Source organism: Malus domestica, chromosome 07, assembly GCF_042453785.1.
Source record: "Malus domestica chromosome 07, GDT2T_hap1".
NCBI classification, from domain to species: Eukaryota; Viridiplantae; Streptophyta; class Magnoliopsida; order Rosales; family Rosaceae; genus Malus; species Malus domestica.
This window is the reverse complement of record NC_091667.1, coordinates 3,765,651-3,783,474: the sequence shown is the minus strand read 5'-3', so window position 1 is coordinate 3,783,474 and position 17,824 is coordinate 3,765,651. Positions and strand designations below refer to the sequence as shown.

The window sequence follows — 17,824 nt, the reverse complement described above, 5'->3', positions numbered from 1 at the left end:
CCGTTATATAGTGAATGTAAGTAAATGCATGTACCGTCGCCAAATTCGCAAGTTACTGAGTTTTGAGAAAATTTGATTTGTTTTGTCACCAAGAAATCAGAGAAAATTTATCAAAAAAATAAAGACAGAAGGCAGAAAAATAGAAAAGAAATACGTATATTATATGTAATAGAAACCAACAGTACATAATCAAACACTGCATTCCATCGAAGAAGACGGCACTCTCAACGATATTAACGTCTACGCGCTTGTTAATAAAGGGCCACTCGAACTGCAGAGGCTCCAAAAGTTGCATCCACACGTCTGCGAATGCCAATATACGAGAGGACGTTTATGACAGATCGATAATGTCTTCATAGATCGATCACATGAAGACATGATCGATTGTTTACAACCTCAAATCCCACTTTCTGCAGTCGCCACACCAGTCTCATGTTACACCGTACGCACACTTCATCCCATTATGCAATCCGCTCACGAATTCACACCCCACGCCCTCCCCCGGTCTGAAACTGATGTCACCCTTAGTCGCGAAAATCTCTAAACCTAAGTTTTCGTCTTTGTGAAGCTGAAATATTTCTTAAGCTTCTTCAACATACTTGGCCGCTTAGCTAATGTTTTTTCAGTTCCCTTTTGCTCGCCTGCAAACCAAAACTCACTTTCACATAAAAGAAAAGCCTGAAGAACGGACAACAGAAAAAGAAAATCACCGGGTAGATGAAACATGTAAAAAAAGCCTACACACTTACAATACAAGCGGATAGAAATGTATTTGGACAATACACGAAATGAAATTCATTGAGAACCATATTCACACCACAACAACAACAACAACAACAACAACAACAACAACAACAAAGCCTTTTCCCACTAAGTGGGGTCGGCTATATGAATCCTAGAACGCCATTGCGCTCGGTTTTGTGTCATGTCCTCCGTTAGATCCAAGTACTCTAAGTCTTTTCTTAGAGTCTCTTCCAAAGTTTTCCTAGGTCTTCCTCTACCCCTTCGGCCCTGAACCTCTGTCCCGTAGTCACATCTTTGAACCGGAGCGTCAGTCGGCCTTCTTTGCCCATGTCCAAATCACCGGAACCGATTTTCTCTCATCTTTCCTTCAATTTCGGCTACTCCTACTTTACCTCGGATATCCTCATGCCCAATCTTATCCTTTCTCGTGTGCCCACACATCCCACGAAGCATCCTCATCTCCGCTACACCCATTTTGTGTACGTGTTGATGCTTCACCGTCCAACATTCTGTGCCATACAACATCGTTGGCCTTATTGTCGTCCTATAAAATTTTCCCTTGAGCTTCAGTGGCCTACGACGGTCACATAACACGCCGGATGCACTCTTACACTTCATCCATCCAGCTCGTCTTCTATGGTTGAGATCTCCATCTAATTCTCCGTTCTCTTGCAAGATAGATCCTAGGTAGCGAAAACGGTCGCTTTTTGTGATCTTCGCTAGATTGCTCCGGTCATTAGTGTGGATAAGTATATAAATGAATAGAGATAGGAAAGCAAACACAAGATGTACGTGGTTCACCCAGATTGGCTACGTCCACGGAATAGAAGAGTTCTCATTAATTGTGAAGGGTTTACACAAGTACATAGGTTCAAGCTCTCATTTAGTGAGTACAAGTGAATGATTTAGTACAAATGACATTAGGAAATATTGTGAGAGGATGATCTCGTAATCACGAAACTTCTAAGTATCGGAGTGTGGTATCGTCTTGACTTGCCTTATCTGTCTCATAGGTAGATGTGGCATCTTCTCTGGAAGTACTCTTCCTCCATCCAGGGGTGGTATCTTTAACTGGTGGAGATGCACAAGGTAATGTATCAATTTCACTTGAAGCTTACTTGTAGTTTCAGGCTTGGTCAAGCGCAATACAAACCATGTAGTAGGAGTCCCCCAAGTCGCCGAGCTAAGGGATCTGCTGAAAGAGGTGACAGACAAGGTAAGCAATCAGAGCTCCGGCTGATTGTTCACCTTCTCCCCATCTTGCAGCAGCATGAAGGATAAAGAGAAGAAAAATGAGAAGAGATGATATGGGATACTTTTGCTTTTGAAGAAGTAACTTTCCACAGGCTTATTCTTGAACTGAGCTGGAGGGTTTTCTGGTTTCCTCCAGAGCCGACTGAAGAATTTGAGGGTCAAAACAAGTCCATCAAATCTAGAGTACGTTCGACCCTGCTGATATGGGATACTTTTGCTTTTGACAGAGTAATGGATGTATCGGCACGTGTGCTGTTACGCTTGTCTCCACATGCTTCCTTGTATCCTTCGTACTTGCCCTATCTGTTCCTCAAGCAGATGCGGTATCTTCCCTGGAAACATAAGATGTTGAAGATGAGTACTCGAGAGCAATGCCAGGTAAGTAATCAGGTAAGGGGTTCCAAGCAGTCAGTTCCTGGCTGGAAGCTTGATTCCAAGTGCTGACTGATTGCTCTCTTTCTTCTTGTCTTGCAGGTAAAAACAAGGCCAAAGGAAAAGACAGGGAAAAAGCATGATATGGGATACTCTTGCTTTTAACCCTGATGATATGAGATATTCTTGCTCTAGTATAGCTTCTTTGCAGAGGTATTATCGGGGGGAAAGAAAGCTGAATATTTCGAAAGGCTTCGTTGGGAGTGCCCTCTCAGATATGAGGAAGGGTTGCGCATTTTTGCAGGTCTGCCTGTCCGTTGGGGATGGAGGTCGACATATATAGGAGTCTCCCTAACAAGTAGTAATGCTATTCCTTTACCCTGCTTGGTCATTGCACGGTAGTGGGAGCTGTCAGCTTCACATGTTTTAACTCTGTCAGAGCACTTTGAAAAAGTGGTCTATGGTATCTGGCTCTCGAGAAGTCTTCGACAGAATGCCCATAATTTCCGCAAAGCTGAGTGTGCGTGTGACAGGTGCTGACAAGGCTAGAAAAGTAGGTGCCTCTTCGATTTCTGAGATCGGCCCTCGTGGTCTCTGAGCAGCCCAGCTTTTGAGAAAGCAAGCGTCTCTTCGATTGATTCGGAGAACGATGCATCTTCGATTTTTAAGAAAGCAATCATGCTGGGGGTCTGGCTCTCGAGATTCGGGGAGCAGTGTCACTTCGATTTTTGAGAAAGTAATCATGTTGGGAGTCTGGCTCTTGAGATTCGGAGGACGGTGCCTCTTCGATTTTGGAGCAAGCAATCTTGTTGGGAGTGTTTTCTCGAATGTGAGTAAAGGTTGGGCATGTTTGCTAGTCTACCTTGTCACGAAGCACAGAGGTTGACACACAGGGATTTTCCAATTATCCAGTAATGGTACTGTTCCTTTACCCTCTCTTCGATTTTTGAGAAAGTAGTCATGTTGGGAGTCTGGCTCTCGAGATTCGGAGGACGGTGCCTCTTCGATTTTGGAGCAAGCAATCTTATTGGGAGTGTTTTCTCGAGTGTGAGTAAAGGTTGGGCATGTTTGCTAGTCTACCTTGCCACGAAGCACAGAGGTTGACACACAGGGACTTTCCAATTATCCAGCAGTGGTACTGTTCCTTTACCCTTGTGGGTAATAATATGGTAGCTAGACCTTCAAAATTTATGGGTCTAAACTTTGTTAGTGCTGTTTCTTTGCTATTCTTTTACCTTTCTTGGTCAGAGCGATGTAGTGGGAGCTGCAAGCTTTACGTGCTCAATTTTGGCAGAGAACTTTGGCAAAGTTATCTGTGGTACCCATGAGCTATTGTTGCGTGTGGGAAGTGGGTGATTGAACAGTAAGATTCATGTGTTTTCTACTTCCTCAGAAGTCTTCGACAAAATGCCCATAATTTCCGCAAAGCTGAGTGTGCGTGTGACAGGTGCTGACAAGGCTGGAAAAGTAGGTGCCTCTTCGATTTCTGAGATCGGCCCTCGTGGTCTCTGAGGAGCCCAGCTTTTGAGAAAGCGAGCGCCTCTTCCATTTCTGAGATCGGCCTTCGTGGTCTTTGAGCAGCCTAACTTTTGAGAAAGCAAACGCCTCTTCGATTTCTGAGATCAACCCTCGTGGTCTCTAAGCAGCCCAACTTTTGAGAAAGCAAACGCCTCTTCGATTTCTGAGCAGGCGCCTCTTCGATTTCTGAAGCTCCGTCGAGTGCAGATTTTTATAGGGGCTGGCATTAAGTTCCAAAGCACACTTGAATCTCCACCAGTAGAAGCTCCATTCTCGCACTTCTAAGATCTTGATTTGTCCAACCTCTTCTCTCTTCAACACCTTTGAAAATGTCTGGCCCCTCCGACCGTCGTTTTGACTTGAACCTTGTTGAAGAGGCAGCCCCGCCTTCTCCAGACAACATATGGCGCCCATCCTTCGTCTCCCCTACTGGTCCTCTTACCGTTGGGGATTCCGTGATGAAGAATGATATGACTGCTGCGGTGGTGGCCAGGAACCTTCTCACTCCCAAAGATAACAGACTACTTTCCAAACGGTCTGATGAGTTAGCTGTTAAGGATTCGCTGGCTCTCAGTGTTCAGTGTGCATGTTCTGTGTCTAATATGGCCCAACGCCTATTTGCTCGAACCCGCCAAGTTGAATCATTGGCGGCTGAGGTGATGAGTCTCAAACAGGAGATTAGAGGGCTCAAGCATGAGAATAAACAGTTGCACCGGCTCGCACATGACTATGCTACAAACATGAAGAGGAAGCTTGACCAGATGAAGGAAACTGATGGTCAGGTTTTACTTGATCATCAGAGATTTGTGGGTTTGTTCCAAAGGCATTTATTGCCTTCGTCTTCTGGGGCTGTACCGCGTAATGAAGCTCCAAATGATCAACCTCTGATGCCTCCTCCTTCTAGGGTTCTGTCCAGTACTGAGGCTCCGAATGATCCCCCTCCGGTGCCTTCTCTTTCTGGGGCTCTACCGACTGCTGAGACTTCTCCTAAGCAACCCTTGTGAAGGCTCCCTCTTGTTTGTTTATTTTGACTCATGTATATGTACATATTTGTAGCTTATCGGAGATATCAATAAATAAGTTTTCCTTCATTTCAACGTATTGTGTTAAATACACCAAAACCTTCTTCGCTAAGTTCTTTGAATTTTCTTTTGTTGAAGCTTGTATGTTGAAGCTTTCTGAGTGGAGCATGTAGGTTGGGGTAGTGTTCCCTTAATTTCCCGAGTGAGGAAAACTTCTCGGTTGGAGACTTGGAAAATCCAAGTTACTGAGTGGGATCGGCTATATGAATCTTAGAACGCCATTGTGCTCGGTCCTGTGTCATGTCCTTCGTTAGATCCAAGTACTCTAAGTCTTTTCTTAGAGTCTCTTCCAAAGTTTTCCTAGGTCTTCATCTACCCCTTCGGCCCTGAACCTCTGTCCCATAGTCGCATCTTCTAATCGGAGCGTCAGTAGGCCTTCGTTGCACATGTCCAAACCACCGTAACCGATTTTCTCTCATCTTGCCTTCAATTTCGGCTACTCCTACTTTACCCCGGATATCCTCATTCTTAATCTTATCCTTTCTCGTGTGCCCACACATCCAACGAAGCATCCTCATCTCCGCTACACCCATTTTGTGTATGTGTTGATGCTTCACCGCCCAACATTCTGTGCCATACAGCATCGCTGGCCTTATTGCCGTCCTATAAAATTTTCCCTTGAGCTTCAGTGGCATACGGCGGTCACACAACACGCCGGATGCACTCTTCCACTTCATCCATCCAGCTTGTATTCTATGGTTGAGATCTCCATCTAATTCTCCGTTCTTTTGCAAGATAGATCCTAGGTAACGAAAACAGTCGCTCTTTGGTATTTCTTGATCTCCGATCCTCACCCCTAACTCGTTTTGGCCTCCATTTGCACTGAACTTGCACTCCATATATTCTGTCTTTGATCGGCTTAGGCGAAGACCTTTAGATTCCAACACTTCTCTCCAAAGGTTAAGCTTTGCATTTACCCCTTCCTGAATTTCATCTATCAACACTATATCGTCTGCGAAAAGCATACACCAAGGAATATCATCTTGAATATGTCCTGTTAACTCATCCATTACCAACGCAAAAAGGTAAGGACTTAAGGATGAGCCTTGATGTAATCCTACAGTTATGGGAAAGCTTTCGGTTTGTCCTTCATGAGTTCTTACGGCAGTCTTTGCTCCTTCATACATATCCTTTATAGCTTGGATATATGCTACTCGTACTCCTTTCTTCTCTAAAATCCTCCAAAGAATGTCTTTTGGGACCCTATCATACGCTTTTTCCAAATCTATAAAGACCATGTGTAAATCCTTTTTCCCATCTCTATATCTTTCCATCAATCTTCGTAAGAGATAGATTGCCTCCATGGTTGAGCGCCCTGGCATGAACCCGAATTGGTTGTCCGAAACCCGTGTCTCTTGCCTCAATCTATGCTCAATGACTCTCTCCCAGAGCTTCATTGTATGACTCATTAGCTTAATACCCCTATAGTTCATGCAATTTTGTACGTCGCCCTTATTCTTGTAGATAGGCACCAAAGTGCTCGTTCGCCACTCATTTGGCATCTTCTTCGTTTTCAAAATCCTATTAAAAAGGTCAGTGAGCCATGTTATACCTGTCTCTCCCAAAACTTTCCACACTTTGATTGGTATATCGTCTGGGCCTACTGCTTTTCTATGCTTCATCTTCTTCAAAGCTACAACCACTTCTTCCTTCCGGATTCGACGATAAAAAGAGTAGTTTCTACACTCTTCTGAGTTACTCAACTCCCCTAAAGAAGCACTCCTTTCATGCCCTTCATTGAAAAGATTATGAAAATAACCTTTCCATCTGTCTTTAACCGCGTTCTCTGTAGCAAGAACCTTTCCATCCTCATCTTTGATGCACATCACTTGGTTTAGGTCATTTGTCTTCTTTTCCCTTGCTCTAGCTAATTTATAGATATCCAACTCTCCTTCTTTGGTATCTAGTCGCTTATACATATCGTCATAAGCCGCTAACTTAGCTTCTCTCACAGCTCTCTTCGCTTCTTGCTTCGCTTTTCTATACCTTTCACCATTTTCATCGGTCATATCCTTGTATAAGGCTTTACAACATTCCTTCTTAGCCTTCACCTTTGTTTGTACCTCCTCATTCCACCACCAAGATTCCTTTTGGTGTGGGGCAAAGCCTTTGGACTCTCCTAATACCTCTTTTGCTACTTTTCGAATACAACTAGCCATGGAATCCCACATTTGGCTAGCTTCCCTCTCTCTATCCCACACACACTGGGTGATTACTTTCTCTTTGAAAATGGCTTGTTTTTCTTCTTTTAGATTCCACCATCTAGTCCTTGGGCACTTCCAAGTCTTGTTCTTTTGTCTCACTCTTTTGATATGTACATCCATCACCAACAAGCGATGTTGATTAGCCACGCTCTCTCCTGGTATAACTTTGCAATCCTTACAAGTTATACGATCCCCTTTCCTCATTAGGAGAAAATCTATTTGTGTTTTTGACGACCCACTCTTGTAGGTGATCACATGTTCTTCTCTCTTCTTAAAGAAGGTATTGGCTAAGAAAAGATCATATGCCATTGCAAAATCCAAGATAGCTTCCCCATCCTCGTTTCTCTCCCCAAAACCATGGCCACCATGGAAACCTCCATAGTTGCCTGTCTCCCTGCCCACGTGTCCATTTAAATCTCCTCCTATAAATAACTTCTCCGTCTGAGCAATTCCTTGCACCAAGTCTCCAAGGTCTTCCCAAAATTTCTCCTTCGAACTCGTATCCAACCCTACTTGAGGTGCGTACGCACTAATCACATTGATAAGTTCTTGTCCTATTACAATCTTGATTGCCATGATTCTATCTCCTACCCTCTTGACATCTACAACATCTTGTGTCAAGGTCTTGTCCACGATGATGCCAACACCGTTTCTCGTTCTATTTGTGCCCGAATACCAAAGTTTAAACCCTGAGTTTTCTAGATCCTTTGCCTTACTACCAACCCACTTAGTTTCTTGTAGGCACATAATATTTATCCTTCTCCTCACCATAACTTCCACTACTTCCATAGATTTTCCCGTTAAGGTTCCTATATTCCACGTTCCTAAACGCATTTTGCTCTCTTGAACTCTACCCTTATGTCCTAGCTTCTTCACCCTCCCCCGTCTAATAGGATCAAAGTACTTCTTTTGTGTGTCCCGTGTAAAGTTGATAGGAGCATATGCTCCCAAACAACTTTGAGTGGAGTCGTTCGAAAAGAAGTTTCTATGGCCCCCTTGCTCATTTAACACTGCATCCGGGTGCCGATGGAGATACAGCGACCCTTGCTCATTTATCACTGTGCTCGGGCCACACAGCGCGCCACTTACGGGTGACGCCCTAGCTTTAGCGCGATTTTGTTCTGGATTCATTTTCATAAGTATTCGACGTGATCATGGAGTGCCGGCTGTCGACTACTTGACGCCCTCCCCCTCCTCCTTTATCCGGGCTTGGGACCGGCAATGTAAGATACATAGGCGGAGTTAACCATATTCACACCAACCAAACAAAAAAACAAAACAAAGAACAAGAGGGTCTCCACAGCGTCACTTGTGCTGTCAAGCAGCACTCCATGCATCTCGTATTTAACTGAAACTTTTTCATTTACTTATTTGTATATGCATTACATAATGTGGGAAAACTGTCAAATATGAAATATTAAGGATATGTATGGAGCAACTTCATGACCTGAAGATGTTGCATAAACCAAAGAATGGGACGCAGAAGCAAGAAATACAACATGAAATTGCACAAGAAAAATAAAAGAGCTAAAACAGCAACGAGACTGAAGACAAAAAACTATTGATACCCACACCAAAATATCCACCAACTTTCATCAGCTACCTCTTGACCTCCGATTACATAATAAAGACATGCCCCGAATATAGTCAACGATTTAAACTATTAGCTCCTTAAAGATCATCTCCAACCCTTGGGATAAAAGCTAAACTTTTTAGCTCAGAAACAGATTTTCTACTCTAACCATTCTTGTTTAAAATTTTAGCCCTAGATTATTAAATAATGAACTTAGACTATTTTTTTTTCTTAAATTAAGAAAAAAATTATGTAGACTATCGTAAATTAATTTTATGAACATTTTAATATAAAAATATTTAAATTCCGATAAATATTGAAAAATCACTAAATCGATACATAAAACTCATAAAACACTATAAAAGAATATGAAAATCATGATAGAGATGTATAAACATAAAATACATGAAACACATAACACATGTGAAGCACATACAAAACACATGTGAAGGACATACAAAACACATGGTAGAGATAAAGCACACATAGAACACATGTAAAACACATGACACACACGAGAAAAGTGAGTTTTGTGTGGATGTTTGAACAAATACATAGGTATTTATAGAGTTTTTGGGTGAATTTTGAGTTAAATAATTTTTGTTAATTATTTTAGCAGTTGGATTTAAATTTCAACCGTCAGATCTTTTTTTTACCGTTAGATTTGATTATATCCGATCTCAACCGTTGGATTCAACGTATTTTAAAATTACATTTTTTTATAAAACAAAATTTAAATCTGGACCGTTGGTTATCCAACGGTCCAAATATATCAGTCGTCCAGTGCAAATTAAAGCTGTTGGGCTCCTGCAAGTGGTCAACAGCTGTTGTGACAATGGACCCCCCCTATGTCAAGCGCTGAAGGCTTGATGCCACGTGGGGCAATGGGGGCGAGTGGGTGGGCTGCGGCTGGGCTTGTTTCCGGAGAGTCCACTCGCATTTGGACTAATTTTTAGAGGGAATTTGACTTTTAGCTTTTAACCTGCAAATTTGGCTTAGGTTGAGTAAACCTAAAATTTGGCTTTTAGCCTGGAGTTGGGTTTGGTCTAAATGGAAATTTGAAACTCGATGCTACCATTCCAAGAGATTACTTTCATGACTATCCTTTGTCACAATTACCAATCAATCAGTACTCCACTCACAAATTCCAGAATAAAAAGAAGAAATATGAGTCTTCAACATAGGCAGGATCACGGTTAAGAGACTCGTTCCACAGGATAGACACAAGAAGTTTTGTATAACTGTTCAAACGGGTCAGTTTTCTACCATTGCCTAAGGTTTTCAGGCACTGTTCTCCAAAACTTACAGCCCCCTTTATACATTTACCACTCAGAGTGACTGCTCCAGTCTCTCTAGATGTAGGAGACTCATCTTTATGATCCCGCAGTATGGAAATTAAACAGAAAGAAGCAAGAGCTCCTCCATTAGACAGATACCTCTACTCCCATTCACGGTCAAGAACTGTAGCTATAATTTAGCTTGGGATAAATAGCAAACTACAAGTGATGTCTCATAGCTATGGGAAAATGAACCTGATTGGTGATCACGACTTCAGTACTAGGACTCCCAAAATGGTCACTCGTTAAAACTTCATCCGTATCAAGTTACCTTTTATGTTCACGGTTCACCCAACCCAAACTCAGCCTAAAGTACCATGATTACTCCCATCTACCCGAGCTTTGAAGATCACAATATCAGGCTTATGCCACCTTTAGATGAATCAACTGAGAAAGTCAAGGCACAAAATTTCCATTGAAAAGCATACATCACCGACTGCTCATCACATAACTAAAACGGTATAGGATCAGTCAAAAGATGAGGCATCCAAGGAGACAAGTAAAAACAGAAAATAACTTGGGGTTTTTTTGTTCTTCCTATAAAGTCATTATCAGATAACAAAATACACTTGCTGGACTGTAATGCAGTGCAATCAAAAGGACTATAGAAATGTGAATTAAACATGAGAGCTAAACAGCACAGTTACCATCAGTTACAATATCTGGAGGAGATCCAACGGAACCCAACAGCTTAGGCCTGCTTGTCCAGTACTGTTGAAACCTCTGCCTTGCGTATTCCATGTAGTCAAAGTCAATTTCATTCACATGTTCCTGAAAAATGAAAAACCAAATGTAGAGACAAAATTAAATGCAGCCACATGAAAGTATTGCAACCCATTATGTAACCTTGATCACAGTTAAAAATTAAAACAACGGCCTGACATTGACATGATAGCTTATAGGATAAACCATCAATATGGCAAGTCTCAACAGGAGCCGGCATGCTAAGATATGAAAAAGAAACTAGATTACCAATAAAATTAAAAAATCAGAGAAACAAGGCATTTAAAGAAAATAAAGAAAAACATATTAAGAACCTAAGGGGTTAGCTGTCATTCTGGAAGTCACAGTGGCAATAGGTTTCTATGATAATAAGGTTCTATCCATGAAACTATGTTGAAACGATGAGTACCGATATTATTCCCCATAAGCCCCAAAAAAGATGGCTTGCAAGAGTATAGTTCTCAACATCTTGAACCAGCTGCTCCACTTCGCTGTGAGTAGGTTGATTGCCTGCATACAAATCCCACAATTCAGAGAATATCAAATAAATCCTTCCAATTTCTTGAGAGAGGTTACAACATAATCTAATAAATAATATTACCTGAAGAACTCAGGTACAAACAAACAAACCGCCGACGCTCCTCCAAACCTGTTGTGACAGGTCAAGATATAGCATGGCACAGAAGGAAATAATACAAGATAAACACAAAAGAATGTGCCAGTACAGATGACAAACCAGGATATTTGCTGTAGTCCAAAATATGAGGTGTATCAGTGTGATATTCAGCTGCCATCTCACAGAAATGATTTGCTATGTCAAATTGTACAGCATTATAACTTGCATACTCATAATCCTGGCAGGAAAGTTAAATATAATATCAGAACCAAAGAATCTTCCCACTCTTGTTCATGCCCCCATCGCACATTGTCGATGCCATAATTGGATATACCAATAAACATGGCGCTGAATTAGCTTCCCAAGAAATGAAAAGAAAAAAAGAAAGAAAAGAACAGAACTTTCTTCGCACAATCAAATTCATACTCTTCTAGTCAATAATCCTTCCAACGAAACATCATATAGGATGACGTTTAAACTTCAAACCTATATATCCATATAAAAACTGATATACTATCTCCATATGATTAATGATAATCTCAATCCTAATCTTTTTTTAATTTTTTCTGGGCATTGTTAGCAGTTGGAATTATATGGTGAAATTCACAGATACAAGCTATTTGAAATACTTTTCATCCTTTCTACCAATGACATCTGCCATACTACAATTAGAAATCATCTAAGCAAAATACACTCTTATAACTAGGTATTTCGTTGTTGCATAGTAATGTAAACATCTTAACTATTTACTAAAGTAAAAACTAAAAGATCAAATGAAAATAAGATTTTTACTCCAAAATTCAGATGAGAAAATAAAAAAAATTGAAATTAAAAGCAGAATGAGGAACTTACAATTATGGTTATCGATTTACTCTTTTCCTCAAGCATTATGTTACCATACTGTAAATCATTGTGGCAAAAACCCATACGTTCATGAATCCCTGAGAGCTCCCTCTCCAGTAACGGGATTTCGTTTTCAATAGAATCCAGCTGAAAGGAATTAGCTTCTTCTGGGGTACACAATCTCTTGGCCGTACTGAGCCAATTTCTGGAACATTTACAAAGAAATGATTGAAGCTATAACAACAGTCGGAACATTAATTCATGCGACAATTTATTCTCACTTAATTTAGACACATGGTATAATCTCAATCTTTCAGAGAATAGTACAGCAGAAACAAAGTAATGTACCGCAATCTATCCCAGAGGGTGACAACCTTTGGACCAGGCATATCAAGTTCATGGAACTCCTTCAATTTCGAAGCTATAAGAGCAGATGTATCTGGATCACGTAGATCACATGCTGAGAGTGTCTGAAAATTTACAAGTGAAAGAGATAAAATCAGGAAAGGAACAAAAAAGTGCTTCCATAGTTTAAGGAGCTACAGAACTCTTTAATTGACTTCTTTATGCAATTTATCCATGTAACCCAAGATATGAAATAGATGCGTTCATCTTTCTCATACATAACCACCACTAAAAGGAATTGTAAAACGCAAAGTGGAATTAATCGCTTGCTGAAGAAAATTATAATTATTTACTAAAGTTGATATTGAGCTAGAGAAGGTAGTCATAAAACACTCGACAAGACAATTTAGCATGACATTCTCATGCACCAGAAATAAACTGAGCATTAATAGAAAAAAGAACATGGTGCATATAATATACTCCTAACCCCAATCAGAAATCGTGGAAGAATATTTTGTGTTCTCAAGAAATGCACCAGTAAGGAACCATCCAAAGCAACTTCCTTTATTTATTATTTTAAATGCGAATTATGAGATTGCTAGAGAACGACAGCAAGATAAGTAAAAATGAAAGTACCCGTGCGTGGATGAACGCTTCAATTCGGCCATTTGGAAAACGCCCAAGCAAACGAGGTCCCTGACCATTCTTTGACATGTGTTCAAATGTTCGGATCTCATTATCCCTGTCAAAGAACACCTCGACACCCTCACCATAAATCCTAACCACAACTTTATGTGAAAGTTCCCCTGTCCTTGATGGCCACTTTATTTCAAAAACCTCATTTGTCATTGCACCCTTGAGAGGGATCACCTGCAGTGCCTTTGAATCCACCACGTCATCCCACTGGGAAGCCAATGATTGTAGAATCTCCCTAGCTTCTGCTGGAATACGATCTTCTCTGTTGACTATGGCATTTTCCATGGCGCCCATAATAAACGATTATGCTGCGCTTCCACACCACAACGATGAATATTACCCAAGCAACCTAATATCCTGGTGTGGAAATGTTCCAAGAAGAATAAGCAAGGAATTTAACATGACTAAGGCCAACAAATTTAACCAATAAATGTAAGATTGCTAATGATCACGAAATTCCGAACCCCATTGCGGTAATCAGCAAGACGGTAAGCAGACAAGTAAGAAAGGGGCATAATTAGCACACCATTGCGGTCTAAACCTAACAGACAAAAATCGATTTTGACCTCAAATTACACAACAATTTGTGTCCATCACTTACGATTCTATGACATTCAATTCCATAAGTAAACATTACAAAAAGTAAAATGCTTGGAATTTGGAAGCCGCCCCAGATATTTCAAGAAGCAAGAAACCATCTACCACATTGAAAGTTTTCCAAAATTCTATCTTGGCTAAGGATTAAGGATCTGTAACATGCAATAATACTCACAATTCTGAAACTTGCCAATATAGTTGAAGGGGAAAATTCCATTTCCTCAAACAAAACAAACAGAAAATAATCCCATATTCACATGCAGCATGCAAGATGCAACTTTCTCATTCATTTCTAAGCAATCCAGTCACCAATTCCCGGTTGCCAAACACAGCACAATCGCAGGAATTGGCACGAAAGGGAATCCGACCCCGATTCTCCAGAACCAAATTAAAATCAAAATAAAATAAAACGACAATTTGTTATTTTGGTTGCATGCAAACTATTGGTGACGATAGAACGATAATAATACCTGGAAAGGAAGGAGAACCGGACCGCCGGACCGGAAGGAAGGCGGAGGAGAGGAACAGCACGAGAAGAGGGCTCGGAATGTGGGTGATAAGGGCAGGAGAGCCTCGTCGTCGTGCGGTTTCGGGGAGGAAGGCAATGGCGGTGGAATTGAAGCGGGAGTGGAGGGTGGTGGTTTTGTTGGTAATATTTTGGGATTCGAGCACGGGTGAGTTGGCAGAGGAATTTGGGCCGTTGGCTGTCAGCAAGGAAAGGTTTTGGGTAAAGAGCATTTCTTTGGGTAGTATTTGATATAAACAGTCATATCATTTAAATTAATGAGATTTTTAAATTTGGTTCATTATTTAATAAACTAATAAATAAGAAAAACTAGTCAATTCAATGATGTTTATGGTATACAAGGAGTCTTTCTCATTTATTTCTTTAGGTTTTGCAAATTTTTCAAATGATGTGCTGTCCACATCAGATGACACCTAAGATGATATAGAAATTTGGTATAAAAACATGGTATAAATAGTATTACTCGCTGAAATGTGATTACGGGTTTCTTGCTAACTATGTCATCAATTTAATGAATATTTAAATAATTTATTAGACAAAATGAGTAAATTAATACAATATTAAAATTTTAGGGGGGTAATGTGAGAAAATTGAAACCTTGTGACCCATTTTTGAAATTTAGTTAGCCCTATGTTTTATGTGAAATTATCACTTAATATTATGTTCTCATATTTTTCACTGATAAGTGAGATGTCTCATATTTAAATCTGGTTGACGAGTTTGATACACTTTTATTCCCTCATCTCTTGGTGTTGCTTTGGAGTATTTTGATTCGGGTACAAAAATTCATGTGCTATTTGATTCAGTCTAGTTCTACTTTAATTTTTAAGGAAAACTAAAGAAAAGTTCTCAAAAACTTTAGTTTTAATGAAAATGACAAAATAAAGGTGTAAGTGAATAGTACTATGAGTGACTTTTCAAGGTAAAAATGTCATTTTCGTTAAAAATGAACAGTACCCGAAGTGTTGTATTAAGATTCCCAAATTGTTATTAACACCCGTTTTATTCTTTTTTATTAGAGGTATTCGGTTGCCACCAACTCTTAAGCACACCCATTAGCATTGACTGCATGGGATCGAAAGATTTTCGGTCTGAAAATAGGTTTGATTGGCTTCACCTATGAAAATTTCAACCAATTTACAAATTAAAATATCCTATTTTCGTGCATCTTAACGTTTGGTAGTATTTAAATTTTGAATATTTAAAAATAGAATTATTTTTAAACATGGCTCATATTAATAATATTAGCAGAGAGCACACACTTTGTGTGTGTGAATAATTTCTCTTAATAAGTGCAATTTTTTTTTCTATACTATTATTAAGAGGAGTCTCCTTGTCAACTTTTTTCCTTTTTTTTTCCTTATTTTGTCCTCCTTATGTAAATATTGTGTATCAAAAATGTTATTAAGAGAAGCCTCCTTGTCAACTTTTTCCCCCTTTTTTTCCTATTTTTTCCTCCTTATGTAAATATTGTGTATCCAAAGTGAGGGTAAAATTGGAAAAAATAAGCATATGATTGTCATTTTCTAAAAAAAAGGGTAAAATAGGAAAAAAAAGGATATAGTTGTCATTTTGTCAAAAGGTACAAAATTATTATTTTGCCTCATTTTTGTCAATAGTGTGTATCAAAAGTGAGGGCAAAATAGAAAAAAAAAAGAGAAAAAGTTGACAAGGAAGGTTCTCTTAATAATATAGATATAGATAGATAGATACCAACAATACTAATACAGTAATACTACAACATTAATGTTTTCGAAAAAAAAATAAAAATACTACAACATTAGTGCTCTTAAAACTACAGTTTAGTGGTATTCATTTTCACTTGTAAGTGAGAGGTCTTATGTTCGATTTTCATCAAATGTGAGTTTGAACTACATTATTGCTAGCCCATTGTGAGGGTAAGCCCACCAGTCCCCCTTAGCATAGATAATATCGTTTGTTCAAAAAAACTACGGTCTGGTGATATTCTTCTTCACTTGTAATTGAGAGGTCTTAGGTTCAAATCTTATGGATAACGAATTCAATACCAAATTAGATTGCCTATTGTGTGGCTTAACCGAATTCCTCATTCCTTTAATGTAAAATGTATTGTTGCACTAAAAAAAAGTTATATTTAAATCATGTTTCCTCTCTCTTTTAATCAATAAAATGTTACAATATTTATGCTAATTATAAAAGGTCAATCAAGTAGTGTGTACACTAATCACTCAAAGCATACAAAATTACAAACTCTGTCACCATAATTGTGGGTGAAAATTTCTTCATTCTTGATCTTGGACAAAAGTGCACCTACAAAACAATTAACACATTTGGTTAAGGCCAAAAGCCTCACGGACCCACGATGAATTGATGGGGGCTATGACCGAAGAATCTCTGATGCCAAAGTTAGAATTTAGAGAAAAAAATGTTTAGAGAGTTTTTAGAGTTTTACAGGAGTGTGGACCTAGTCTTCGAAGAAAATGGAGTCCTATTTATAGAGCATGGTCGGCCCTCTTTGGAAGAGAGAGTGGCCGGCCCTTGGATGTTTTTTGGGGTTTAATGGTGATTAATTTGGTGTTTAATGGATTAATTAGGAATTAATCCATTAATTAGCCTAATTAATTTAATTTATATGGAAGGTTTTGAAGGTTATGGAATGATTTCCTTGTAGAGGATATAGAGTAAAGATGAATGAGATAAATTTGAACTTGTTACCTATTTTGGACACTCTTGACTCGGTTGATTGATGATTCTCCGTTGTTCGCGTGTAAGAAACCTGGTGTGTCTCGAGGGTAATTTTTTCATCTTCATCTAAAAATCCGCGTGTCGTCTCTTGAGTATTTTTTGGCTCTACAACAATGGCATCTTTCATTTCTCACATTTTTTATATTTTTTTACGAGGTAAGTACAAGTTTCAAACGCTGGATTGTAGTTATTGGTATTTGTAAATTCAGACTACGATCATAGGTTTTTTTTATTTTTATTATAGTCAAATTAGTCAAGTCTAATAAAATAGAAACCGCAATACAAAGTCTGTATCCGTGTAACTGTAGAACATAAACTACAATGCAATGTCTAATCAGGGCTTCAAAATTTGAGGCATCTTCCCGGTGCCATGTAGCATTTTAGTCAAAGGTTATCTCATCTCTGTACTCCATATAGAAAAGGAGAGGGCATAAGTGATTAGTTAGGGTCTAATATTAATTTAAAACTGATTCGTAATACCAAATTTTGCCCTTTCTTTAACTACAAGTCAAATATTAATTTAAAACTGATTAGTTAGGGTCTAATTATTTTTTTTAATAGAGTTAGGGTCTAATTATTAAATTCAAAACAAACCCGCATCATTTGTTATTTTTAATTAAAAAATAGATTCAACAAAATAAATCAAAAAATAGAAAAATATTTTATTATA

At 39.2% G+C, this 17,824-nt stretch overlaps 1 protein-coding gene across 1 annotated transcript; it reads right to left on the bottom strand.

Moving 5' to 3' along the window:
• Positions 1-140: 140 nt before the first annotated feature.
• On the bottom strand, positions 141-14,648 carry LOC103409986 (probable choline kinase 2). The gene is made up of 9 exons (XM_029105165.2): positions 14,375-14,648; positions 13,248-13,664; positions 12,615-12,736; positions 12,276-12,471; positions 11,544-11,661; positions 11,409-11,456; positions 11,217-11,317; positions 10,732-10,855; positions 141-641 (listed from the first exon to the last, which is right to left on the bottom strand). The coding sequence occupies exons 2-9, from the start codon at positions 13,599-13,601 to the stop codon at positions 547-549; spliced, it is 1,158 nt and encodes a 385-aa protein (XP_028960998.1). The 5' UTR covers positions 13,602-13,664; positions 14,375-14,648; the 3' UTR covers positions 141-546.
• Between the last annotated feature and the right edge of the window lie 3,176 nt (positions 14,649-17,824).